The sequence below is a fragment of the Nipponia nippon genome, unplaced genomic scaffold (assembly GCF_047370975.1).
Source record: "Nipponia nippon isolate SJK-2023a ecotype South Korea unplaced genomic scaffold, ASM4737097v1 scaffold_40, whole genome shotgun sequence".
Lineage (NCBI taxonomy): Eukaryota > Metazoa > Chordata > Aves > Pelecaniformes > Threskiornithidae > Nipponia > Nipponia nippon.
In genome coordinates, this window is record NW_028262359.1 from 726,757 (window position 1) to 754,550 (window position 27,794).

General features: G+C 44.8%; 1 protein-coding gene across 3 annotated transcripts in view; it reads right to left on the bottom strand.

Moving 5' to 3' along the window:
* The window catches only part of UNC13B (unc-13 homolog B), a 224,037-nt gene extending 206,932 nt beyond the window's left edge, over nt 1-17,105 (bottom strand). For all 3 annotated transcript variants that reach the window (XM_087777597.1, XM_087777596.1, XM_087777595.1), the window contains exon 1: nt 16,992-17,105. In XM_087777597.1, the coding sequence (XP_087633723.1) occupies nt 16,992-17,013 (22 nt within the window). In that variant the 5' untranslated portion in view covers nt 17,014-17,105. The remainder of the gene's footprint in view (nt 1-16,991) is intronic.
* Between the last annotated feature and the right edge of the window lie 10,689 nt (nt 17,106-27,794).

Genomic DNA, 27,794 nt, shown 5'->3' on the forward strand with positions numbered 1-27,794 from the left:
GAATAAGGGAACAAAACCCACACTACTTAATTTTACACAAAACAGACATCAACTCATATATGCCCTCAGCTGTCAAAGACTAAGGAAATATGCATAATGAAAGCCATATCCTTGCACCAGAAGGCAGGAAAAGAGACAGACTGATAATGTATTAAGTCTGCTAGGAGCCAGTCTGTGCTGGTAAACTGACTTTGCTGACAAATCAGTAGTTTAAGTAGTTTATACGAAAAGCTTCAGTGCAAAAAAAACCAAACACTGAAGAGCAAAAAATAAAAAAAAAAAAAAAAAAAAATCACAAAACAAACAAAAAACAAACCCCCAAAAACTTAACACTAATTCAGAAACCAGGAGAAGTTGAGGGTTCTTTAGTTTTTATTTTGAAAATACAATACACCTCTTTACAGAATAATTTCTTCCAAGACACAAAGCACATGCAGCTGCTGCTCAGACATTGTACGTAGAGGTAAAGTTCACTTAAATGACGAGAACCTTGCCAGAGTTATTAGGTCATTAGTTACTAGTTATTCAGTTATTAGTTATCAGTTATTAGGCCTGGTCGCAGTGGGGTAACAGCTGCTAGAAGACACAAGTACTCTGGTACCAAACAAAGAAGAAAAAGCAGGAATTACAGATAGGATAAACCAACTTGTGTGCTTTTCCTTTGGCTGGCGTGTGCCGCTCTCCTCGGTCAACAAAAGCCCTGAAGTCACCTGTATAGTCTCCCAAGACTCAGGTTTCTAGGCTCCCTGTTCAGATGGAGTTCAAACGAGATGCACCCTGGAAGAAGAGCTGACTAACCACACCAGAAGTGATCGCCACCGAATCACAGCCTCGGTATATTTTCTGGTAGTTTTGATTTAAGTTACAGGATGGCAAGTGATCAACCAACTGGAACACGGCTATTTATAAAGCAGGATTGAGCACAAGCTTGCCCTGAAAGGCACTGAGCTAAAAACTAAGAAATATCATTGTTCAACTTCACAAGTCTCGCATATTCACCAAAAGAGAAACTCAAAAATAAAGCAACAGCACATTTGTGGTGGATACAGTAACTTTTTTTTTTTTTTTAAAGCAAAAACATCCCACCATACTACAGCAAATGATAAGCTCCCAGGAAAAACAGCACCTGTGTTTTCCTGCACCAAATAATGAAGCAGGATTGGTCTAGTTTGAAAAATAGTTTTACTGAAAATATGAATATTGTGTTACTTAAATATTTACTTGCTTGAGTTCACAAACCAGAGAAAAGATTAACATCTAGGAGACAGAAATAAGCTGACTGTGAGCATTAAGAAAGAGTAAAAGAGCTGTTTAGGATACGAGTTATGGTGTAACTGAATGAGATTCCCAGGCGGGAAGGGGAGATCTAGCAGAACGCTGTTTGCAGATGAATTCTTTGGCAGCCTGACTTTACCCTTAGCATTCACAAACTGCTCAGACAACACTGGTCCCTGTAGGGCACGCACAAATCGCAGAAACAGGACAGATTGGCACCAACTTTTTTGTGGGGTTTTGGTTTTTTTTTTTTTTTTCTTGGGACATTGGTCACTTACAATATTCTCCCAGAGGGAAGCTGAAAAGGGTGGTTTGGGGATGTTTGGTTTTTAAGTTTGTAAAGACAGAATGTGTTTTATAAAATTCAGAGACTGATACCCAAACAAGCACGTGATTTTAACTCCATCCGAATGGCTGCTCCCCGTGGCAGTTTTACAGTATCTGAAGGAGCTGTGTCTCCCAAACACATTAGCATTCACCTGCCAATACTTTTTGTTTTGATGCAGCACATATGCAAAGAACCAAACCACAACCAGGTCTTACTAATGACAAGGATTATGCCCAAGACTGTCCTCCTGAAACCCATGCTGTTTGCTTGCATTTGGGCCTCCATAAAAATTAAAGTGAAATTCCACCAGGCTAAATGCCATTAGAATCAAAATCATTGACTACAATAAACAGCCTTAGGTGAAAACTGAGTATGAGCAAGTTCCCTCACATGTAGCTTGTTTTTTTTTTTATTATTAAAATTTATAACTAAGCAAGATGCTACATCAAAATTTTACCTTAATATACAAGTCAATATATAGTCTATAGCAAGTAGTTGTCAGCGCAGTAATTCACATCATAATGAAGTTAGTGCTGTGAGGAGCATAAGACTGGAAAGGGTCCTTTGAGGTCACCAACTCTAGTGCTGGTTCTCCAAGCACCTATATCACTTAAGCCATTCAAAATCTGACTTCCAGCCTACACTTTAATTAATGGCACACTTATACCTTCTATATCTTATGTCAACACTATCCTCCACCTGTATGTTCTTCCTCACCCCATGTTTAATTTCCTGATGTTTTAATGCACAGAAGTCATAGATCCCATCAGTTTCTCTTTATTAGGTAGAAGAAGCCACAGCCTCCTAGTCTTCTCACCATAGAGACTGAAAGGAAGAGAGAGCCAGTCAAGGTTTTCTTTCACCCTCTCCATTCAGTCCTACACCTAAGCTCATCCTTCCTGAACAAGTTCAGCCAGCGCAGGCCACAGCATGCAAGGACACGTTACCCGTGCCTTTGTCCGTCCCTCTCTGCCAGGAATACCGTCCCCAGCATGTTGCTGTATCACCTTCTCCTCTCCCCACAATTATTCTGTACTGGTGCTGAGTCACGACGACTCCCCAACACCTCTCCTTTCACCAAGCTTTGCATTTTTCAGAAATTCTTGTCATTTGTTATCTCTTGTCATCTCTTCTACAATAACATCAAGTCATTTTCATCATTGCTGTCCTCGGGGTCATTGAATCCTTCATGCGTTATATTTACCCACTCCCAAACTGATTATGCCATTAGGATTTGTCTTAAGAACAACTTTGACACACACGTTCCTACTTTTCTTGCCACACCACAAGCTGAAGACATCGATCTGCTCCTCCCACCAGTCTTTGCAACGTTACTAGCTTCTGCTGCAGCCAGTTCTTTATGCACTTTGAAATTCTTTTGCCAATTCCAGTTTTTCCTCAAAAAGAAATGTCTGCTATGGTGATTTGTGAGATATTACAAAAGTCCAAACAGATGCATCCTTTCATCAAGAAACAAGGGGTTTGCCCAGCACAATCTTCCTCTGCAAACTCACGTCACATTTTATACCCGATGACCTTCTGCACTGCTTCCACCTATCCATAAAGCTATTATTCTCTCTTTAAAGTTTATTTTAAATGCTGCATAGTGTCACAGTCTTTCCTGCTTTTGAAGTCAAGACCCATACTTGCCGACATTTATTACCCATCTCCTTATCTTCCTGCCAACCCACAGAAACCACCTTTCTTGTTCTCCAGTTAGGTGATGCCACTGCTTGCTTACAGCAGCAGTTAAACTTCTGCTAACAGAGTTCAGATTTCAAGTGTTGCATGTTTTAGCACTCAGGGCTACAGATTACCAGATTACCTCAAATTTGAGGCGTTAAAAGTTTTTCTCCCACCCCATATATCTGTGCATCATTTTCAATGTCACCCTCCTGTGAGGAAAGAATCAACTCCTACCGTTCAGGGATCGCACCCAGATCATCTTTACTCAGCTCCCTGTCCCTATGCACAGCAGCCCGATTCCTCCTTGTGTGAGTTTGGCTGCCTCTCCTTTTCACATGACCAAAGCACCTTTTGTTACCTGTTTTAATACCCTTTGCAAGACGTCACCTTGTCTGCTGAGGTGAAAGCCCCTGCCTTAGCCCTGGACTTCCTGATCCTCAAGATACACCTTGCTTTACAAACTTATCTTTTGCCCATACCTCTCGAAGGCTCTGTGTTTGCTCACCATATCCTGACGCAATGATCAGGTGAATCATCAGTTCTGGGGTCATTTCCTAGGTGGAGCTTTTTCTTGTTATTTGAGATGCTAATATTTACCCCTGTAGCTTCACTGAATTTCACACCCGCCTCCATATCCAAGCTCCTTGCTTCACCAAGAAGCTTCTTCAGTTTCTCTACAGGCTTGACAGTTCCTGGTCTACATGTTTATCTGTTCAACTTAACCTAGGTTAAGTTGTGATCACTCAAACCAAGTTCACTTCTATGTCCAGCTTCCCTGAAGCATCTTCTGTGCTTCTGAAAGCCACATCTACACGACAGTTAACTCGATTGATTTTCTAGCTTCGGTCACTAGCTGATGATGAAGCTGCCAGGTAACACAGCTCTCCGCACCCAGCCATTGCCAACAGCATTCGCTCTCTGGTGTGGGGAGTCAGTCTCTCACAGTGACATTACCCAGAAATACTTCTCTCTAACCATATTACGAGATTTCTACCCACATTTAAATCCTGGACTACGTGCAGTAGGTCTCTTGCGCTATCACAGCAAAATCTCTTATCAGCTCTTCCCAAAGCAATTTCAGCCCAGCTGGTTCTCTTTTATCCACACTAATGCTGCTTTACAATTTTGCATCACTAACACATAGTGGAATTTTCCCAGGCACCTTTATTCCTCTCTTTCCAGAGCAGGGCATCCCCTCCAACATTTCTGTTCCCCTCATAACCCCCACTCCTCGTGGCTCCTGCTAACCTTATGAGGGCTAGTCCTACACCAACAGCCCCCTTCCCACCACTTCAGTCACAAGCTCCCCACTTCGCTTTATAACACTGTCTTTGCACCCTCTTGGAAACAAACTCAAAGCTATTAATTAAAATGCTTTTCACTGTTTACTTTATAAAACTGTATCACTTGTCATTTCAGGATGGTGTAATCCCTATTTCATCACCAACACCAGTTCCTTCCAGATGCTCGGGGGGGGGGGGGAATACAATGCAGGCCTCCAGCAAGCATGCACAGGGCTAACCCATACGTATTCAAACTTCTGTCGCATGCTGCTCTGCTCCAATAAAGCCTCAACACTTTTCTGTATCTTTGACTGAAGTGTCAGATATATACAGAATGGTAACTTCAAACTCAAGTTTACAATAGAAGTAAAAGGTTTGTCAGTAGAGCTCTGTTCAATCACACTCCTCCCACCTAGCCAAAGTGTAATAAAATACTGATTTAACGCTGCAATCCCATAGGTCATGGCATGTCTTGATCTCTTTTTAACCATGGAAAAATATGTAAACACTTCTCATTATAGTCAGATTAGTCATAATACAACAGCCACCTACCTCTACTCAAGTAACAGACATCACCAAACTCCATTTTTCCCAATCCTTAAGTACTGGAAGGGCAAGGAGCACAAATTTCGTAATAGCTTCTCCAATCTAAGGAAAGGCACACCAACTTCTGCTGTTGTGGTGCTTAGGCTAGAAAAACAGTTCAGTTTCTAAAAAGCATACATTTGGCAAATAAGATGACAATCAACATAAAGCTGCCAAGAACTGCAGAAAATACTTCATCGATTTTAATTCAGAATCTGATCCTTTTCTAGAAGACTCTAGGTTGTTATACTAAAAAATACTATGTCCTACAGAGGGCCATATTAGATGATTACACCAATCCATTCTGGCCCTGTAAGTATGGAGTTTCTAAGCAGTTAATCTCCTCAAAAAATCTCCTACTAAAATGGAGCACACACAGACTCCACTTACTTAATTTGATATGTCAAAATCTAATAAAATTTTGCACATGCAGCAAGTTATACCAGGTAGGAAAGACTGAAATAAAATTAGTTTCACATCCATTTTTTCCTCCCTAAAACCCCATATCCATCTTGCATGCCAAATTCAAGTCACATACTACAAGTTTAAGTTCAGATCAAGAGTTCAAGGTTGTGGGATGTTTCAACTAGAAAATGACAAGAATTTATTTCATCGAAAAACAAGACTTTATTAATCTATGAAATGGCATTATGATTTTGGTAGCATTAGAACTCCTAAATCCAAAACCAAAGGCAATCTCAGCTTTCCAGTCATTTATGTCCCCTCAGACACAGGAATGACACATAATTTTCTAAAATGTGTGTAATAGTTTAGTCAGCAGTCAAACTACTTCCTCACCCAAAGCTGATAAGCTACCTTGGCATCATCTCAATTAGTGTCTGGTACTCCTGGCCATTTAGGAAAAAACAGTTATTAAAGATTTCCAGAATAACAGTTTGTAGATCTCCAGTGTATAATTGCAGCCATAACACTCCACAGCGACTTCATTTGCAAAGGACTGTGGGTGTTGCAACAGAAGACTGTGTGACAACGAAACGTGAATCATCGCAGGTACTGGAAATCTCGGACATTTCCTGAAAACACATTCTGAGGTTTATACAAGCCCTCAGGAAAGGAAAATGTCTCTAAAGAGTTTCTCTCTAGAAATTTAGAGATCCACTTATTCATATATATATATTTATTTATTTATTTACTCCTTGGAAGCTGCTATGTTTACTAAGCAGAAATTTTCAGTTTACAACACAACTTAAGTGACATTTGACCCAGAGTTTCTTCACGCCTAGCCTTTCCCTCACTACTTGACTATATGGCACTGTTTTGAAATATAATTAAAACATATTTTAGAGCAATTAAAAAAACCCACAAAACTCTGAAAGAACTCAGTTTGCACAGCAGTCTTTGAACAATCTGGTCAAAGATTTGTTGAAAAACAATGCCTTACAGTAAGTAACCTTTTTGCGATAGTCAGGATGCCAGCAATCAGTACAGAGCAGAATAAAGCACACAGCTCCCCATGCTTGAAGTTTATAAAGCTGTCTGGCCTTGATCAGGTATCCAGTGGCACAAAAAATAAGATTAATCTATGACAACTCCAAAAATTATGGCAAGCCAAGAGAGGCGGCCAAGGAAAAGTCCCATGAAGGTTTAGAAGCACAGTGCACCTTCACCAGAACACGAGGCTCCAAACCAGTGCCTGCCTCCAGGGGTTTGCTCTCTGTGCACACCACCACTACCCACCCTGCTCCCCAGCTCAAGTGCTGCCCTGGTAGAGCTGAGCAGAGCGCATCTCTGGTGGCACAAAGTCACAAAAATGCCAGACAGTAGGACAACACAGGACAGATTTGCTACAACGTCATAGAAGTTCAAGGAACAACCCTTGTCTGTTCCCAAGCCAACCAAGCGCCTCCCAGTCCGGGCCTTGGACAACATCCCTACATCATCCTCCAGAACAGGTTTTGGGCAACGCAGTCCCTTCATCAGTTCACTTTGCCTTATTCAAGCCTGCCTGCATCCCTGCCGCAGGGCCTGCACAACTGTGCTGCCATAACAGCTTAAAAAGAATGAAGGGTTTAATGGGCCACCATACTTAGCTCCAGACCCAAAATCCTTTCCTCAGGAGAGGCCAACAAAGACAACAGCCGGTTGGTTATATGTTGCAGACTTTATCTGGACAGAGGGGTGACCCAAGAAGTCCTTTAGCATGTATTTTTTTTTTTTAATGATCTTTGTTAAACTGAGTGTTACTACATTGCTCTGAGCTGAGAAAATAAGCATTGAGTGTGCCAATACTTGAAAGTGTAATTCTGCAGTTATTCTATACCTAATAATTACGTCTCCATGGTGGAAATGCTGGAGTCTGTTTAGCACAGCATTTAGCTGTAAAGAATTAAGAGAGTTAAGTCACAGGAGCTTTAAGTAATAAGGTTAAAGCCAGTATTCCTTAAAGGCACACGGTCAAGGCTGGAAGCCAAACTTCTTTTAAAACTCTCCAACAGTTTTAGGCTAGAGATTATTTTGAACAAGACCCCTCCTCTTATCCTTCATCAGACATGCCGTTCCAGTCCAATTCACTTTCCATTCATACGGGATGTTCAACTGCAAGGAAGAGCATCAGGAGTCTGAGGTCAGCACAAAGCTGTTGAAAGCTCATACTTTCTTTATATTTCTAAATGCCCCAACTCCCCAAATACAGGCAAGCAAAAAGGGAACAAACTCAGTTTTTTAATCCCTTTAACACAATTTCTAACCCATGTGCCCTGCCCAGCAACGTTAAGACCTTTACAAATTTAAGCCTGGTCAGCAAAAGTAAATCCTGCGAACAACGTGGGTGAGGTTTATATATACATACCTGACAACACCTCAATTTAATTTTCTCTCAGCATAGGATTTCCATAAACTGAAAGTCTCTGAACATACGCTTCCACGTTGAATCTAGGAGCCCAACTCCCTTACAGTTCTATTCCAAATGCCATCCCAACTCACCTGATGAAAGGATGAACATATCAACACCAAAGAGCAGTGTGCCAGGGGGAACCTAAACTGAGTCACAACCATTAGCTGGCAGCGTTTCCTTCCATTTTTAAGATGCCCTCACCTAGCTGTCAGACAGACAGCATCCCTGCCAGTACCGTGCTCCAATGCCTTGCCACTGTCCACAACAGCAGGACATGAATCCATGCCATAACATGGCGCTTATGAAGTTCAACCAACATCAGTCAAACGAATTCCTCAGCTGAGGGCTTCTCGTCATCTAACTCGATCCCATAGCCACAGCTGGTCCACACTACGCAAGAAGGAAAAAGTCACTAATATCTGTAGGTACTCGGTGTGTTATTTGTTAGTTAAACGTGTAATTATTCAATTATTCAAAGTTAATAATGGGGAAAATAACTTAAAAAGACATTAAGGAAACTATTCTGAAAGCCTGGTGAAGGAGGCTAGCATCTCAGCTTTTTGCGATATGCCAAGTAAACCTCACTTGCATCTTTTCATTAAACTATCAACCAGAGGTTTCTTGTTTTAACCTTTTTTTTTTTTTTTAAATCAGGATTAAACTTGAAGCTTTCTTCCTAGCTGAACTAGAAACATAGATGCTTATAGTGTATTTCATAACGTATTTAACTGGAATCTGTGAACTCATCACAGAAGACAGTCATATAAAAACAGTTAAAAAGACAATTAAACAGAGAAATGCTGGAGAGTTCACACGCCTACCTGTACTTCTTCAGTTCTTTTAAAACTTGTAAATGGCGTTCCAACGCAAAAAACGTTAAACAGGAGACCAACTATTTCGGATCCCCACTACACTTTACTTCTACAAAATGGTTATTTAAAGGTTACCTGCAGTAGTTGTGATCAAATCGAATACAACATGGATTGTCCAAAGACAATCCCTAGCAATCCACGAGGGACATTTCAGAGGGGGTTAGTTTCATAAAGCTGAGGATAATTCTCAGAAAATTGAGAAGAATAAATTTGAACCAACACTGTGATATCAGATGCAGGAATCATTTATTAAGAGTTTTCTAGGGGGCCAAAAAGCCACTACTCCTCAAGCAAGAAGGACAGCTGAAATTCATTCCACCCCAAAGAGCTACAAGCCATGGTAAAATAGGTAAGAAATAAACAGCATTAAAACAGGCTGGGTGGCCCCAGCTGCAGGAAGTTAGATGCAAGGGAAAGCGAGAGAGATAAATATTAACAAGAAATCTTAATTATATTAGAGAAAAAACACCAACGAGGATATCGCCCTCCCATCCCATTAATTGATTTAACTGCTAATGGTAAAGAAGCAACAGGCATCCAATAAACATTTGCCCCGTGCTCAGGGAGAGGCCAGTACCTGTGAGATCAGGTACTTCCCAGCCCATCAATAAGTGAAGATGACATCAAACATCCAAGATGCAAATAATAAAAACCAGAAGGTCCAGATAACCGCCACTCAGCTGTCAGCGAAGAAGTCTGTAGCCCAGTGACATTTGCTTTAAATGCATCCCGAGAGATCAGAAAACAGGCTCCAAGGTATGACAGTCGAGGTGACACACTCGTAGGAGGACAGGTACCTACAGATCACTGAGCACACCAGGCAAATGCCTGAAAAAACTAATACAGCAATCAACGTGTACGGAGTTAAAGTTCTGAAAAAATGATGCCTACTATTCAACACTGGCTTGGAAAGACTTCTCTAAACTACACAGATATAACACACGGAATTGAAATGTATGACTTACTAGCACAGGATATTCTCATTGAAGTGTAAAATGACAAAATACAACAGAAAGCCAGTGAAACAGAGTGACAGTTTGCCACTTGAGAGACCAGTCATGATTACTGGAGTTTCCCAAACACCAGTATTAATGCCTGCCATGTTTCAACATTTTCGCTCCTAGATTAGGCATTTGCCATTTATACAAAACCAGGCAGGACACAGAAGCCAGTGAAGAGGCAGGTAATAAAAGAAGCATTACACACGGCAGCCTAGTCAGGTGTAGGGAGGGCCTAAGAGAAAAGAAAATCCATCTGAAATGCTGCTAAATGCAGAGAGATCTGATCCAAACACCCAGGATATACCTATGGAAGAGGAATCCATACCACAGAAAGCATCTGCCAAATTTTACAGGTCACAGTAGACAAGCAAAACATTATTTCAGCAAAGTCCTTGGCAAAGAAGGCTAATGCATGCACAGATAAGCACAAGCTGGCAACAGGAATAAAGCAGATTTTAGTTCTACATTTAATGATGAGGAGATCAACACAAGAATATTAAATCCAGTTTTAATTACTGTAGAAACTTTAGAAGTATGGTCAGAAAATAAAAACTGCAAAGAAGAGGAAATTCGAACGCTAAAGAAAAACCTTTCAAACTACAGATTCCAGAAGTCTTTCTAACAAGAGACAAGAATAGCAAGTTGCTTTCACACACTTCTACACCAAGAAAATGCCAGGTACTAGTAAGCTTTAACCTACCAAAGAGGCAGAGTAAGGGAAGACCCTACAGACCCTCCTGGCAGCTCCCTATCTGTTTGCAAGACCACACAATAATTGTCTGAATGAAAAAGCAAGAGTTATTAGGGACATCACTCTGGCTTAAGCTCTCTTGGAAGAGCACTGAGAACAGCTTTCACCAAGTGATTAAACTATTTTTGAAAACATCGAGTAAAATTCGATCACAAGGCATAAAAAAAAGTATGCAGGAGGAAACGTCAAAGGAAATTTAAGAGGATCATTTGCCATCAGACATATGCATTTCACATGCCTCCAAGTCAAATATTTGAAGTAAAGTCCTGGATTTAAAAAAGCAGTTTCGTTTGCTTGGACTTTATATGCCATTGTGTAAATTGCAACTGGCTCAGACTGTTGCAGTTCAAAATGAAGGTCTTTCAGCATTTGGATTAAATCCAGCAGTTTGTTGCATATTAAACCAATATGTTAATAACAACTTTAATAAGTTTGACCTGGCAGATCCCAAACTGAAGGAGTCAACTGAGGGGACACAAAGTGAGCAAGAAGAAAGCAGATGCTATTCAAATTTAGGAAGCAACTCTGTAAATCTCCTCAGTCCCACTGGAAATCGGGGGGGGGGGGGGGGGGGTGTTCAAGTAACTCTTAAGTCCCTAAATACTTAAAACAAAGACTCCACGCTGTGGAAACTTTTGCGGTAACAGTGTCCGAAGCTGAAGGAGCGAGGGTTTGAAACAGGAAAATGAATGACCGCCCATGCATCACAAACCAAATGCGGTTTGTAGGTTTTAAAGATTCCTATTATTTAACAACAGAAGAATCTTGAAAGTTTAAAAGTTTTCTTTCCAACTAAGCCACCAATTACAGCTTTACAAACCCCAAACTTAGACTCAACGCAAAGAAGCTCCTTTAGCAGCAAAGACTCTTTACCTTAGTGTTTTTATCCAAATTTCTAATGCATTTTATTTTGTTCCAACACTACATACACTGGCACCTTCCTGACTAATTGCAGCTATAGAAAAGGAGTTCATAATACCTACGTAGCAAATTCTTAATGAATCATTACATTTTTATTAGTACCCTACCTTTATAACCTGTACTTCTGCTACCACTTTTAGAGTCCCATTCTGTTCTTTTACATTTTGACCTACACAAAGACAGGCAGGGTTTTTTTTCAATTCTGCAGCCATTTCAGAATACTGCCACAACACAGCAATACCATTACCCTATCACTAAGAGTATTAGTTACAAGAGTGCTATGGAGAGAGCTCCAGCTACAGACCATCACCTTTCAGACAGAAAGAGCTGGAGGCATTGCATTCAGCCTTACAGAAGTAAACACCGACGTAAGTTGAGGCTACACCATCCCAGGGAAAAAATCCTTTAAACACAAAGAAAAAGCCCTGACATTTGACTACCAGGCTTCTAGTTACAGATATTTCTAAGTACTCCATATGATGAACATGCTTTCCTTTCTGTTATCGTCAGCATCCATTTCCATTTTCCCTCTTTGCTTCTTTCACTTGGATGTCAACAGTTTAATTTGGTGGACAGGTAGTAGAACCCAAATTTTGCTGGCAATACAGGGATGCACAGTTAAGTTCACTGAGTAGTACTCCAACACTACAGCTATTCTGACAAACCAAAAGTGTCACCAGAGAAGCAAGCTTTTCTAGCTCTTCAGAGCAGCAGTAAGATAAACGATAGGCAAAAAAATAACATCCCTAAACTCCAGACGGTGTAATTTCATAGAATCATAGAATCATCAAGGTTGGAAAAGATCTTTAAGATCACCGAGTCCAACCGTTAACCTATCACTACCAAGTCCATCTATACCATGTCTTCAAGCACCGTATCTATCCTTTCTTTAAATACCTCCAGGGATGGGGACTCAACCACTTCCCTGGGCAGCCTGTTCCAATGCTTGACCACCCTCTCGGTGAAGAAGGTTTTCCTAATATCCAACCTAAACCTCCCCTGGCGCAGCTTGAGGCCGTTTCCCCTCGTCCTATCGCTTGTTACTAGGGAGAAGAGACCAACCCCCACCTCGCTACAACCTCCTTTCAGGTAGCTGTAAAGAGCGATAAGGTCTCCCCTCAGCCTCCTCTTCTCCAGGCTGAACAACCCCAGCTCCCTCAGCCGCTCCTCACCAGACTTGTGCTCCAGACCCTTCACCAACTTCGTTGCCCTTCTCTGGCCACACTCCAGCACCTCGATGTCCTTCTTGGAGTGAGGGGCCCAACACTGAACACAGGACTCGAGGTGTGGCCTCACCAGTGCCAAGTACAGGGGGACGTTCACTTCCCAAGTCCTGCTGGCCACACTACTCCTGATACAGGCCAGGATGCCATTGGCCCTCTTGGCCACCTGGGCACACTGCTGGCTCATGTTCAGGCGGCTGTCGACCAACACCCCCAGGTCCTTTTCTGCCAGGCAGCTCTCCAGCCACTCCTCCCCCAGCCTGCAGCGTTGCATGGGGTTGTTGTGACCCAAGTGCAGGACCCGGCACTGAGCCTTGTTGAACCTCATGCAGTTGGCCTTGGCCCATTGATCCAGCCTGTCCAGGTCCCTCTGCAGGGCCTTCCTACCCTCCAGCAGATCGACACTTCCACCCAACTTGGTGTTGTCTGCAAACTTACTGAGGGTGCCCTCGATCCCCTCGTCCAGTTCACACAGCAGTAAACAACTTAAAATTCTGGAGTGCAAGACCAGAAGAGATCACCTAACTCCATCTCCTACACACCTCAGGCAGCCAAATCTCACACAGATACTGCAAACTGGGTCCCAAGACAAAAGCACATTAGACATTATTAGACATTATTATTAGACATAAGCACTATGCCCTCATGGGACTAAGCTGGGTACCACGTACAGGGATGCGGGAAGACCCCCACTGCCAATATCCTTGCAACAGCATGGCATTTCGGACCTTGGTACAGTGAGGAGGACAGGCAAAGCGTGAGACAAAGAGACACAGTTTTTACTATAGTTGTCAGCTGGATAAGGTAGGTCAAGGAGTCAGGAATATGACCGCACTGAGGACACAGCATAAGCTGTTGCAAAGCAGAGAGGAGGAAAACTAGAAGAGAACCATCACTATCTTGAGACAACAAGAGCTGGGGACAAAGTATGGTGTAACAAAAGTGAGCAAGTGAAAGGGTCTGAAGCGTGCCTCAGGACAACGATGCAAAAAGGGCAAAGGCACCGATGACAAGAGCGCCCGTGACCAGGTGATCCGACCTCGGCAGGGTCCTCCTTTGCCACGACCCTTGCAAGCTGTGCTGAGATAGCAGCTATTTCTATCTGTATGTCAGAAGACAGGAAAGATCAGAAGAAGAAATTTCATTAAGTCGAGATGTAAGGGAAAATCAAGACTTCCAAGAGAAGGCCACAAAAGTTACCAATGCAAGACTGATGTGAAAAACTAGACTGCTTCACTGGGAGTACTTTTATTTAATATGTGCTATTTTCACAAATACAACACTAAATGCAAACTAATAAAGCAAACTATGCCAAGAGAAGATTATCAGACATAATCCAGACACAGCTGCTCTAACCAGGAGTACATGCAATCTCTTTTGCACTTAAGCAGTGGAATCAAAATATAAAGAAGTCTCCTCTAAAAGCCTCAATCATGTAATATTCAGTATTTGTTTTATCCTTCACTTCACTTAGACCCTCTGCAGGTTTCCCTGCTCCAAAAGAATTCCTTGATTTGCTCCTACAGCAGCCTGTTACCACGGGCACACTTCACACACCCTCTGCACACCTGCAGGTGAGCCCAGACTCACAATTCCTCTGAGCTTGATTTTCTGTCAGGTACTTCTATGGCAGATATAGCTCAATGACTCGGGGGAAAAAAACAAAAACAAGAAATCCCTGATTTGTTCCCTAAGAAGAAAATGTAAAAGAAATGTACCACGAAATGTTGAGATCAACAAGCCGTGTACATTAGCTGCTCTTTCAGGAACAAAGGCAGCACTCAGACATGTTTGGTGTGTACTGTTTTAGATTAGCCATTCATTAAAATACTATTAATGTGCGTAATTCAAAGGGGAAAAAAAATAAATCTATGAATTACACCACTATCTTTCTGGCTGCCAGGCTTCTTGTTACACTGCCACTTAGGGGTTTTTCCACATTTCCCTTTACCTGTTAAACTGCAATTCAGAGGCTATTAACAGTGTGTCCCAGTCGCCTACGTTTACTTCATGGTTTTTTTAATTGTCTTTCTTTTTTTAATCTCAGGTCTACTGCATGCAACCCCATGTTACTATGCAGTCTTACATGTGCACCATTTTTAATTGGAAAAAAAAAAAAAAGCAGCTTTTCCAACTTTCTTACTAACAGCTGCATTTCTTTCTCAGCAAGATTAGTTCATTTCAGTGGAAAGGGAAAATGCAAGAAAAGTGCCACTTTGTTTTTTTTTTTAAAAAGAAGTGACAGTTAATAGAGCTTTCTTCTCCTCGCCCCAGAAGTTATTCTTTTGTCTCAGCTCCCGGTATCCGTTTTGTTTTTTCAGGCTGCTCTACCTCAGCATACTTCCAGTTTAGGTTTAATGGTTCATACTTGTGAGATCTCATCAGCTCATTCTTTCAGTCATGGCTATTTCAGAAAACATGCTTCTTCAAGTTTATTAAATTGACTACATTCTGCATTCTTATAAGAAAGTTGCTCAGCATCATCTATCTAAATTACTGCTGGTATTTTCTACTGTCTTAGCACAGCAGATGGCAATGAAAGATAAAATTTTCACAATAATTCTCCATCACACATAGTCACCAGCCACCTCAAGTTTCTTCTTTAGCTCTTTACAGATAACCAAAGAATAAGCCAAACACAAGAGAGCATTGTTCCAGGCTGCTGAAATGCTTTTGGCCCAAAGACTCTACAGACCAAGAATTAACACCCTGAAAAGGCAGGACAGTTTCCAGTAACTCAATCATCCAGTTCATGTTCTTTCACTACTCTTAGTAGACGAGGTACAAACACATCTTTAATACAGTCAGCTCCAAGTGACCTCAAAACCACATTTCTCTAAAGGACAGCCTGAGAACGTTTTAAGGATGAACCACAAAAAAAAAAATGAAGAAACACCTGTAACATGTAAGCATCCTTGAGCTAATAAGAATCGGCTTCAGTGAAGACATTTTGGCAAAGCCTTTAGAAGAATGGACAAGTCTACCTGACATACTATGTGCTTCACAGTTTACACAGAACTGCATCAACACCATTTTTAAGATAAACTTTACACTTGTACACCCCCCTAGCTCCTTAAACGCAATATACATTCAATAAAAGGCTGAAATTTAATTTAAAAACGCTCTCCTACAAGAACAGCGCTCTCCCCGAAACAGTGCACGCTCAAGATACTCTGCTGGCATCTTTTTATTAACACCATCAGCAAAACAAGGATTTTGATTCAAAAAGGTGATGATCAGCTGGATGAAGAGCTGTTATAGCATCAACTGATGTGAGCGAAAGACGAGTTAAGCTGCCAGCAGCACACCAGCGCCAGGTTTTTTTACCATACCTGGCAAAGGAGCTGAGAACATTAAAACTGTACTTTTAAGCCGCGGGGCACGGCTGGCGCCCGGGGACACCCTGTGCCCACCACGTCCAGTGGTGACACGTCCCAGCAGCCTGAGTCCTGGCAGGTGGTTTTCTCTAGGGATGTTGGGTTTTGTTTTTTTCTTTTTTTTGGCACAAGGGAGCAAGAAATTGAACACCAGAGATAGTGAGCAAGCCGCTAGCGCTTTAATCCAACCTGCACGAGAAAGCACCTCCTTTCAGTAACCTGTTCAGCAAGGGAGCGGGGCTTGGTGGCCGGAGGAGAAGCTGACTAGACATGGATCTGAAATAACAACGCACGTTATAGGCGAGCACGCGGAGAGCGAGCGCTGCGACGCTAAAGCCAGTGACAGCAACCTGCTTCCAGCCAGCTCGGTTTCACTCAGCGTTTCAGCTCCTCTTCGAGCCGAGTATCCAAGTCAGGCACGGCTCCGCCTCGCTCCCCGGGTCCCGGCACCGGGCGGGACGGCTGCTCCTCGGCGTCGCCCCAGCCCCCTCGCCTCTCCTCGCCCCGAAACCCGCCCCGGCCGCCGGCAGCCCCTGGGGACTCGGGGTGCGGGGGGACGCTCCGGCCCGAGGCCAGCCGTGATTCCCCGCCGGGCCGGCCAGCGCGGCTTGTCCAGCCCTCCACGGAGCGCGGGGCTCAGCGGAGCGGCCACCGCGGCGGCCGTGCCCCTTCCGAGGGACGCCTCCTGGGTGAGGCAGGAGATACCCCCCCCATACCGGGGCGGGAGAGCGCGGCCGCCCAGCGCCCGGCCCGGCCTCAGGCGCGCCCGGCCACCGGCCGCCCCCCGCTCCGTCTGCTCCCGCCGCCCCCTCTGGAAGGCGGCCGCCCCGCTCACCTCTCACGCACAGCAGCGACATGGCGGCGGCCGCCGCGCCTCAGCCGCCCCCGCCGCTCCTCCTCATGCCGCCCCGCTGCCGCCGGCCGGGCGGGGCGGCGGCGCCGCGAGCGGGGGCGGGGCCGCCCCGCGCAGGGGAGGGGCGTGGCCCCACGGGGCGGGGGCGGGGCGGGGCGGGGCACCCTCCCGCCGCGCCACCATCGCTAGCCCGCCGGGGCGATGGGGTGGCCCGGGGTGGTCCGCGGTTCCCGGGGCGTCGTCTGCGGGTGGAGAGGCCCCGGCGTCGCCCGTGGGAGCGGGCAGGGCAGCGGGGACGCGGCCCTGGTCCCCCCCCGCTGCCCGAGCCCCGCCCGGAGGCGTCCGTACCTGAGGAAAGGGAGGGCTGGGCTTGGTTGGGGGGGTTTGGTGCTTTGCCTCTTTTTTTTTTTTGTGCTTTTCTCACTTTTGTTTTACTTCTGCGAGGTCAGAGACCTTACTGGGTACATAGCATCCTGCAGGAGTCGTTCCCGCTGTTCACACGCCACCCATCCTGGGACGGGCTCTGCTTTATCACCATAACAAGCTCAACTAATGCCCAGCCACCCATAATCCCCCCATGTAGCAAAAGCCATAAGCAAATCTTTTGGGAAGAGCAGGAGCAGGACAAGCAGGTGTGATTACTGTGCCTTAAGTTCTCCCTCCGTACCCTTCCAGCTCCAACGTGCGACCGGCGCAGAGGGTTTCCCGAGCCTGATGTGTGTGTGCGGTTGGTAACCCTCGATGCACCTCTCTGCTCCTCTAGTCTTTCTCAGGCCCCTGCAAAGTCCTTGCATCCCCACCTTCCCATAAGGTGTTTCACAGGTCTGCTGCCTGTCGCAGGAAGAACCACGCTTCCGTCTCCCTTCAGCCTGGTTCTAGTACTTTTCTCTGATGGCCTCTAATGCTTTTAGTGCTGCTTCATCCCAAGCTATAAATAACCATTACACTGAAGAATGTGCTTCTAGTTCCAAACAGAGGATCCGAGGAGAAACAAGTAATTCCTGATATTGAAACTCAACAGCCAAGTGCCATGTAATGTGATTGCTGTTGCATTAATGCTTAGAATAACTCAAAAGCCTGCGCAGAGAGTAGAGGACAAGACTCCTAGCTGCGTGTTTCAAAGACACAACCAACCTTCCCAAAATTCAGACCTAAACAAGAGATTTGATTTCTACCCTGTCCAGCACAGCCTGTTTTACTGCCCTTATGTTTGCTGCACAGAAGTGCAATCAAGGCAATGTGTCAAAAATATACATAAAGCTTCTCTGAGATAGGGGCCAATAAGAAGGGCCACTTGAAAGGACAAACCACGACGTTCCTGCAAACAAACAAGCAGACTGTGTGCTAAAGATGTTACCAGAGACAGTCTCAAGGGACCGAAAACACTTCCACTTAGCAGCATGAATGCGGACTGGTGGTGCAGGGAGCTGCAAGTGCCAGCACTGAGGCAGGAGGGGAAGGAATCTCCTTTTCTTGCCCCTGAACTGGCTTCAGTGCTGCTGAAATGCTGCCAAACTCCTCAGAAGCTCTGGTTTGCTTCTTTATGTGTTATCCAAGTGTAACAGTGGCAGACTGTAAGGGCTCCAGCATGCCAGCCTCTGCATTTTGGCCATACATCATCGAAGCCTGCCCCACCTGTGAGCTGGGCGCAACACTGGCTTTTCAGTTAACTTCAGGGGACATTAGTGTTTGGCTCTAAAAAGCCCTTTATTATTTATGTCCCACGTGTCTTAGGGTAGGACGCCAGATCCCCAGCCTTTTCAAACCTCCATTGCTCCTCTGCATTCATCAGACCCTCAGAGGTTTTCATCAACAAAAGGCCTGTTCGGGGGTCCCTGAGCTGTTCTGATGCCTCTCCTTTCCCCTCTTCCTTTGCAGCCTCGTGGCAAATGAAGACTCTTAAGCCGTTCATGAGCTAATCGTCTCTGCCATAACCACACAATCCCGTCATGACTGCTCTCCTCCCTTTGCCGGGCCCCATTGCTCTGCTTGTCCTAATTTAAAAATTAAAGCCATGATTGTCACCTACTGTGTCACACAGCACCTGGAACAGCAAGTCCCTATCTTGCCCAGAGCTTGTAAATGCTGCCATAATACAGAAATTATCTCATCAAGGGCAGATGATGTCATACACATTTTAAAATCATTGTTATGTGTTATTAGCAAGAATAGCAATCATGTAAGCATCGAGTAGCTAGGACAAGATATCTTACTACCAGCAGTAACTGTGAAGGCTGGGATTATCACAAATGTTACGAATTTCCTGCAGTTCTGACGTCTAAGTAGATGCAAGTGTTTTACCAGTCTTTATCTAATCAAAAGAGGTCGTTTGTGTAACTGCCGATTCCCAAATACAGTGGTTACTCGTGTGCCTGTCCACCCCTCCTCTCCTTTCCACTTCAGATAGGCTGGAAGAAGGACCATATCACTACTGTGAAACTTTTGCAAGGTAGAATTACCCTCTTCTAAATTATGCTTGCTCCTTGAAATCGACTTCCTTATGTTTTCCCAGCTGAACTGAACTCCCCAAAGGCATCTTTCTCTGTTGTCCTTCCTCTGGACATTGTCATCATAAATGCAAAAATAGTTTAGTGATAAAAACCAGTGCAACAGAAAGACAAAAACCCCACCGCTTCCTGTGCTGTCCTCAGCCTCTCAAACATGAATGATCTTCCCAGGTCTGTTTCCGTAAATCCACAAAAGGGAAGGCAAGGTTCACAAATACTTAACTGCAAGCAAAGACCCAAATCCTGTTGTAGCAGCGTGGATCTAAATTCCGCAGCTGACAGCGTGCTCTGGTAGCACAGGCAGTACACTCCATCAGCACCGTATTTTTTTTTTAATGGAGAATTTTACTGAATTAAAGAGGAAAAATACAGTGCAGCACGCACACTACGGTAACCTGCATACACACTGAAACTATATGCCTTTCTGAACAAAGACTGAGGTATTCTGCAAACTCAGAAAGGAGGCATTACTGCCAACACCAAAGTGATACCCAGTTTTCAATCCCTGCAGAGCAAGAGTTAATTTTCCCTCTCTACTCAGACCCCAGCCATTGGTCTCAGCTCACCTGCTGTTGGGTAGGAAAGTAATAAATGGGTGATCCTCCACTCACTGCAGCTTGCCAGCTGTTTTATACCTGCCTGTTTGCTATAGTTTCCCTGTTCAGAGAGCAATACTGAGGCTGTATTTGCAGTCTAAAAGTAAACTGTGTTTTCTTCTTCTCTTCTTGTACTCCTGCCTCTTTTGAGTTTTGTGTTTCTGCTGCTGGAGAATGACTCAAGCTGAAACTTGGCGTGTAGCAAACACACACAGGCTTTATTTTAAATCAAAGGGTTTAGATATATTAAACCATTTTTCTGTTACGCAACTGACAAAAAAAAAAACAAAACATCTCAGATCTGGCTTTTGGGGCTAAGCTCTAAAGATAAGGAAAAAAAGCTTTTCATTTACCCTATGACATTTGGCAGGAGTTGAGTGCTGAATATAGACTAAGCAGTTGATTGATACTCTGATATTGGGAAGCAGCCCTCAGATTTGACTGTAAAGGTAACAGGCTACCAAAATGGCTTTCACTGGTATTTCTGCTCTATTTGTTTACTAGTAAAATGTAACATTTGCAGAACAGCTAGGGGATCACAGGATTTTTTTTTTTATAACACTGCATGGTGTCTTACCTGTGTGCGGGAGCCATTTCAATAGCATCTTGAAATGCAGCTTTCTCTGGAGTGGATCGCAGCCGATAACAAGCGCAGCAGCTGAAGAACACCACATACATGCACTGAAACTTGCAGGGAAGCAGCCTGCAATCCTCCCAGTTATGTGTAAACCAGAATGTTGGTTTTAACATTCCAAAATGCTCAAACAGAATGATACCTGTGAAATTGTAAAGGTCCGGGAACGGACAGGACTTCTGCACTTGCAGGGCAGCGAGGTGAACAGGGCAGCAAGAGGCAGCACCCTCCACCGAACAACCAGCCAAACTTCGGGCTGCAGCTCGGGGCATCTTCTTTCCAGTGTCCCAGTCTTGGCTTTTCCTAAAGACTGGTGACACCTGGAAGTGACAGTGGTCTGGCAATTTAAGGCATTAACTGGTGGCTTCATTTTAATGCCCTCTTGAATCAGAGACTCTCCAACTGCCCTGTGCAACCTGCCACCATGCCACTGAAGTCCCCGTACTGAGCCTTTCCTTTCGGCACGCTCAGGAACTCTCTGCAGCCATTTAGCTTTCCTCCCTCCATAGCACAGTGTTTAGTCTTTGTGCCTTTATTTTCCATCCACAAAATGGAGGTTGTGATAATTCTTTAGGGAAGGAGGTATTAAAGATAAGGGGCGTCCTGATTATACATATGTTAGCAATGATGAGATGCTTGGACGCTGTCACCGCATAACCATTTAAGACAGATAGCACAAAGAGATCTGCCAGCTTCTGGATTATAAATCCATGTTCAAAAAGCTGGAGAGGCGAGAAGCATCCTTTCATTTCAGGGAAAAAACCCTCTGCATAAGAGGGCAGCTTCCATGGGAACTAACCTTTCAATTACAGCTGCTCTACAGAAAAGTCTTTCAACAGCTCATGCTGGAGTCTATAGAACTGAATCCGTTACTCATGCAATTATCCCAAGCATCACAAACGTAGCTTTTCTTGTTTGTATTGGGGCACTTGTCCTGGAGCAGCACAGCGGGATTGCACCGCAGGCTATACCCAGGGCTACACACGTGCAGCATGGGACCTCTGTCTGTCCAAGCAGTGAGCAGCAAAGCCAGCAACACAGGGTCTGTGTAAAATACAGGTCCCGACAGGGGGGATTTTCCCAGTGTCTGATCATGGATGCTAGGACTGGTGCTCTCTGCTAGCAGTGATCCCTCACCTGGCCAGCATGGACACTGCCACTATTGCTGCTCCTCCAAAAAGCAGGTGCTGTAACGTATCCATGAGCTGAAGGATACTCAGGTGCTCTGAAAGTCTCTGCCTTAGACTGAAGGGATGTTTCTGATCAGCAGAAATACTGTTCTTTGAGCAATATTTATTCTTGGCTATGGTTTATCCTCAGCTATCTCCCCCTCGACACATACCTGCCGTCTGGCAGTCAGGAGCTAGGGACGTGGGGACACAGGACTGAAGAGACCTCTGGGGACAGAAGTCCTGTCCTTACAGTCACATTGCCCCTTTTTCCCAGCCCTGTCTCTTTCACAGACAGCTTGGGGGCTTGCTCTGGTACTTCACAGGAACCCCTCAGCAGCCACCATCTCCAATATATTCAGGTTGTTCATCCTTCTGCCAGTTTCACCTTTCAGCTAAAATGGTGTTTCTTTCTTCCTAGTATTTACCCATGAGACAGTACCCACGTCCCCTCTCTAGTTTTGCTTTGCCAGCCTTAAAAAAGGCATCTTTTCTGAGTGGTCCAGAGATCACTGGCTCTGACAGTCTGATTTGTAGCTCTTTCTGTTCGAGTTAACACTTCTCAAGTATGGATGGCACGTATTGTGCACAGGAGGTCACATCAGGATCAGGCCAGTATTTCCTGGTGTTGGTGCCTCAGATGAGCTACACAGATCCATGCGGTTCTGTGAGATGATCACCTTCTGATTTAACAGGAACGGGTGACACCCATTCTGCTATTCCATACTCCACTTTGGTCGGATTCATACATAAATTGAGCCATGGCTTCCCTATTACAAAGGGAGCGAATAACTGTTTTATTTTAAAGAAATCAGATATTTTTCCTTTCCAGGAGGAGTCACTTTTCTCTCAGCGAGGTGCAAAACCCCTCGCCCCAGCCAGGTTTGTTTCCTGCCTTACAGCTGTGTCTTCAGTTTTAGTTCTGTTCACATTAACAGACATTTGAGGAGTGCAGAAAGTTATTTTTCAATAGAGGAGCCTAAGGGGATAGCTTTTCTCTTGCTTTTGTAGTGTTTATTCATTGAAGAGGAACATTTGTCAGAGATAAAAGAGGAGCTATTTGTCAAAGTTAAGGTTGTTGGCAAATATAGGCGAAGCGATGGGCTCTGAGGAAGAAGCACTCTGAGACTGCAAAGGACTCTTCCATCTGCTTCATCTTCTTCACCATCCCAAGACCACAGTCAAAAGCCACAGAGTCGGTCAGCTTCTAGCAAGGAGCGTCACAGGCGTCAGGGAAATCGCGTTACCCCTTGGGGATACTGGGTCCCCCTCGCTTTGCTGTGGAGCAGTTGACCAGAGTTTCTCCCGTCCGGTGTGATTTTGTGTCGTAGTGTTATCTGTTATCTGAGAGCAGCAGGGAGAGAAGGGGGGCTTCTGCAGGAAAACAAAAAATGCCTCAGTAAGACCCGTGAAGAATACAGGAGGGCATTTAACTGTATTTATGAGCAACATGTTTTCTGTCAGAGGATTTTTATAGTGCTCTTGTAAAATTACTTTCTAGAGCAATAAAGTACATTGCAAGGAAAGGCCAACCTCCCACAGTCTACTAGAGCCACCAGCCCTCTAGAAGTGGCCAAGTGACGGACATTTCCTATGCAAACAGGCTGTTTAACCTTCCAGCTAAGTTGTCCCATAGGGGCCAGAGTCCAAGCGGCATGCATGTGTACCGGCCCCTCCTGCTACGTGAAGAACAGGGGGAAAGTGGGCAGGGAAGCAGGCAGGCAGGCAGGCAGGCTCGCCCTGCCACGGGCGCACGCATCGAGCTTTCAGAGCTGCGATAGCAGGGTAAAAGCCCTGTTGTGAGCACTTTCTGCCACCAGCCTCCACAGAGGGGTGTGCAGAAAGCAACCCTTTTGCCACTCGGTCCTCCCTGGTTTACCCAGGAGTCTCTCTAGGTTACATTTTGACTCCCCTTTTTCTCCCTTTTTCCAAAGGATTTAGAAAAATCGTTTTCCAAAGAATTTAAAATGCAAAGATAACGGAAGCTTATCCATTTCATTAAACGCCCATGCAATGTCTAGCACTCTGCTGCTGATTGTTGCAGTTTAAGGCAAGCAATAACCAATAATTAGGAAGCATCTCACTGTCCAGATTGTAATTTTTCCCATTTCTCCCTCAAACCTCCTTTTTTAATCAACAAAAATAAAAATTAAAGACTTCAGATTTTACTTACTTGTGTCCACAACTCATCTTGCCTGGCAGCGGCAGGGCACAGTTTCCTTAATAACAGAGCAAGGTACAGGTGAAGATAAAAATGGCAGAAGATGTAGCATTACAGCCTGAAAGCTGTTGTTTTTATGGACCGTAACTCTTTATTACCCATATGTATGTGTGGCTGAACTTGACCTTGTATCCCTGGTGGTAGGTCTGAGAGGGTGGGTTTTGAAAGAATAACAAAAATAGAGGATCCTCTTGAAATCTTCCCCAGGAATGCCTTGAATAACATGGGTTTGAACAGAATGAGTATCATTTAGGGACTACTTCTCTAGGCTGTTTGCTGCATCTTCGAATGAAATAAATTGATAAAAAGCAAATACAAAAGCAAAATTCAAAACTGTAGCTAGCAATCCCAGATTTCCTCTGTTTCTTGGGCTGGGTATTATCATTTTATGTTACAACCAGAACAGACACCATTCATGAGCTCTTTGAGCCTCTCCCAAGCATTGAGGATAAAAAGAAATAAAATTTTTAAAAAAGGAGGTAAATACAGCTCTTCCAACTTTCTTTTCAATCATAAAAAAACAAAAAAGGGCAAAAAAAAAAGCCTTTGCTCTATACTAATGAAAATCCAATGCAGCTGGTAACATAAAATTGCTTAGAAAAATCAGCAAGGGTTGGAGAGAAATAGCCCGGCACAGATATGGTTGTTTAAACACTGGGGCTGTGATAAGGGGTCTGCAAGGATCCTGCCACGGTCGAGGTTAGCCTTGGCAGCAAGCTGTGAAAGCTGAGGAGGGAGAAGTCCCTGGTCACTAGATTGTAACTGCCAGCCCCATGGGGATTTCTTCTGTGAGCCACTGGGGCAGGCAGCCCCGAGCCTTGCCATAACGCCCGATACCCTTTGCAATACAGCATCATACAACAGCCATCTCTCAGCTCTCCTGGGATGCTTTCCAAACCCGCCCAAACCCACCCAAAGGGAAGGAGCAGGGGCCACCAACACCTCCAGCCCCTGTCTCCACCCTGAACAGTGCCTGCGTTACCCCAGGGCTGTCGTTTCCCTCACGGCTTCTCTTCTTTCTCATCTCTTCCCATCTGCCTGAGAAGGGCTTAGCTGAAGCATCTCTCAGAGCCTGCAACAGAAGCATGGCTGCAGACAATGCCTTTAACAGCCTGATGCTGGCACGAGTTTGCCAGGTCTTGTCTTAAGCAAGCAACTGGTGTTTCTCACTGAGGAAAGGGACACAAAAGCAAACAAATCCTGGAGAAAAAGGCAGCGACAGAGTAATGCCACTGAGATCAGCTCAGGTGCAGCAGTGGAAAGCAGGGTGGTGTAGGAGGGGCTGGACAGCAGCTCAGGTCTAGCCTCCCATCACCTATGGGATGATGAACCATCCTGGTTTGCTGAGATGCCATTCCCTGTCCCCATTTGTGTAGTTTCTCACATCTGAGCACCGAAAACACACAGCCTGTAGTGACATCCATCAGTACGAGCTGATAGGATCATGACTGGGATGGCCAGCAGAAGGTTAATTTAGGGCCCACACATCTGGACCAAAACCTGCCCTTGCCAATTCCTATTGCTGGGGTGTCTAAGACCTGCCAGGAGGCAGAGGTGGGTGTGTAATTTCTTGAAATAAGAAGCCATGAAGAAGCAACCCACCTGAAATGACATTTGCTTAGCCTAGGGCATTTTTGGGCAGTACCAAGCATGCTTTCTGCCCCTTTACACTTTCCGCTAAGTGTACAAAGCCAAGATCCTGAGTGCACACACTCACCAGAGACCCTACAACCCTTTCCTTAGGGTACTGCTCTTAGTCCCAGCATCTTGGCCAAATTCCAGTTGGGTAATTAGACCATGATTAGGTAACTGCTTGCATATGCCATTCCTCTTCCCTAGGGAGCCAGGCTCTAAATTATTAGGATGCTTTCAGGACTTCTAGTCATTAGCAAGGCTGTTTCCCTTGCCAGTGGGAGACTAAATGCTGGCAGAACTTGGGGAATGGCTCCACTGTACATGGCCTGCCTGTAGGATGGGTATTGCCTGGGTGGCTTGGATGTTGCCTATGGTCCTTCTGCCATTTGGGGAGATGCTGATGTGAGCCTGCTCACAGAGTTGAGGGGTGAGCAGTAAGACCCCCAACTGGGAAAATGAACCCAGTGTCATTGCTGTGCTCAGTGGCTAAGAAAGAAACAGATTGGCAGAGTCATTTACATGTGCTAGAGATCATTTTGTGGTTTGCAGACTGAAATTCTTAATGGCACTCGTTACAAGTTGTTTGCTTCCAGATGCTGTTTGCTTTCATGTTCAGAGCTACACACACTAACATAGAAAATCCTGCTTGGAAAAATGTTGAGCAGTGGCAACTGCACAAATCTAGAAGAAGTAAGCATCCAAAATGCAGGAAATTATAGGCAGATACAATAATTTTGCTCTGTTTTTTGATCCTTAATTGCTAGGCATTTATCTCCCATGGGATATTTCTGTACATACATACCGAAGTGCTGATGGCTCACAAAGATACAAGGTGAAGAGATTTTTGCTTCTGTCACAGTATCTTTCATCCATCATCTGCCTCTTCCCCTAGCCAGAGATTCCCCTCTAGTCTGCAGCTCTCATACAGCCAGCTATCATCTCCTGTCCCCATCTGGTGACACCGGTGCCGTCTTCTGCATTCAGAAGCTTGGCTGACACATCCATCGGGAAAAGCCCAGTTTCTCAGGCTGATTACAGCCTGCAGCATCCATGGCAAGCTTGACTGCAAAAAGGCAGGTATTCTGGCACCAGAACCCCCTGCAGAGACAATAGAGGTGTAGAAGAAAAGCATCCCTATTTGAATCCACCTTCCCATAAGTTTCTCTAGAGGTCTCCCATGAAATTACCAAGCAGCCAAAGTCCTGCTGTTGTGTGCAAAGATCTGCTAAGACAGCATTCAGCACCAGTAAAGTGCATGTTTCCCTGCAGGATCTGGAGGTTTTACTGCAGAAGTTGGAAGTACCGAGGAGCCTTGTAGGTCAAACCTGATGTGTTTCTTCGGGGTTGCTTGTAATCTGAGGATTTACCAGAAAACTGCCCAGTTTTGGTGTTATTTAGGGAAAGTTTCTCCCTGTGGCCTCACCAATTTAACACTGACAGAGTGAGTTTCTACAGGCCAAAATCTCTAACTGCAGGATGCTGTGAAGGCAACATGAATGCCCCTTAGGTACTAAGTTTAGTACTAATTACATCTGCACGCGGGGATGGAGGAGCTGGCATCTGTACCCTGTGTCAGCTTTCTGGAAGGAAGACCAGAGCTTTTCTAGCACTTTAGGTGTGTGTTGGACCATCAGCCAAACCGTGAGCCCTTCGCAAGAGCAGGGAAAAGGGCGTTGCGATGCACGCCGGAGTCTCTGGCCAAGAGCCAAACAGGCAGCACAGCTGGGAGCCGGCAGCTCTCTCGCAGAAGCAAACCAAGACAAAGAAACTTTCCCTTTGCACGCAGGGGTTTCTCAAAACTCATCCTTGAACCTTCCTCCAAGGCCATTGGCGCTGAATGCTCGCAGCCTCAGCATTTCTACATTTTTGTGTGTTCATACAGCCACACGGGCCGCTTTAGCTGTGGGATGTGCCAGTGCCTTGACCATGAAGCAAAAGCAGGAGGGGTCGCTTTCTCCTGACTTGCACTGAGTTTGTGCAAGCCTATACAACTGCTCTGCTCCCCTGCAAAGCTCCCAAGGAC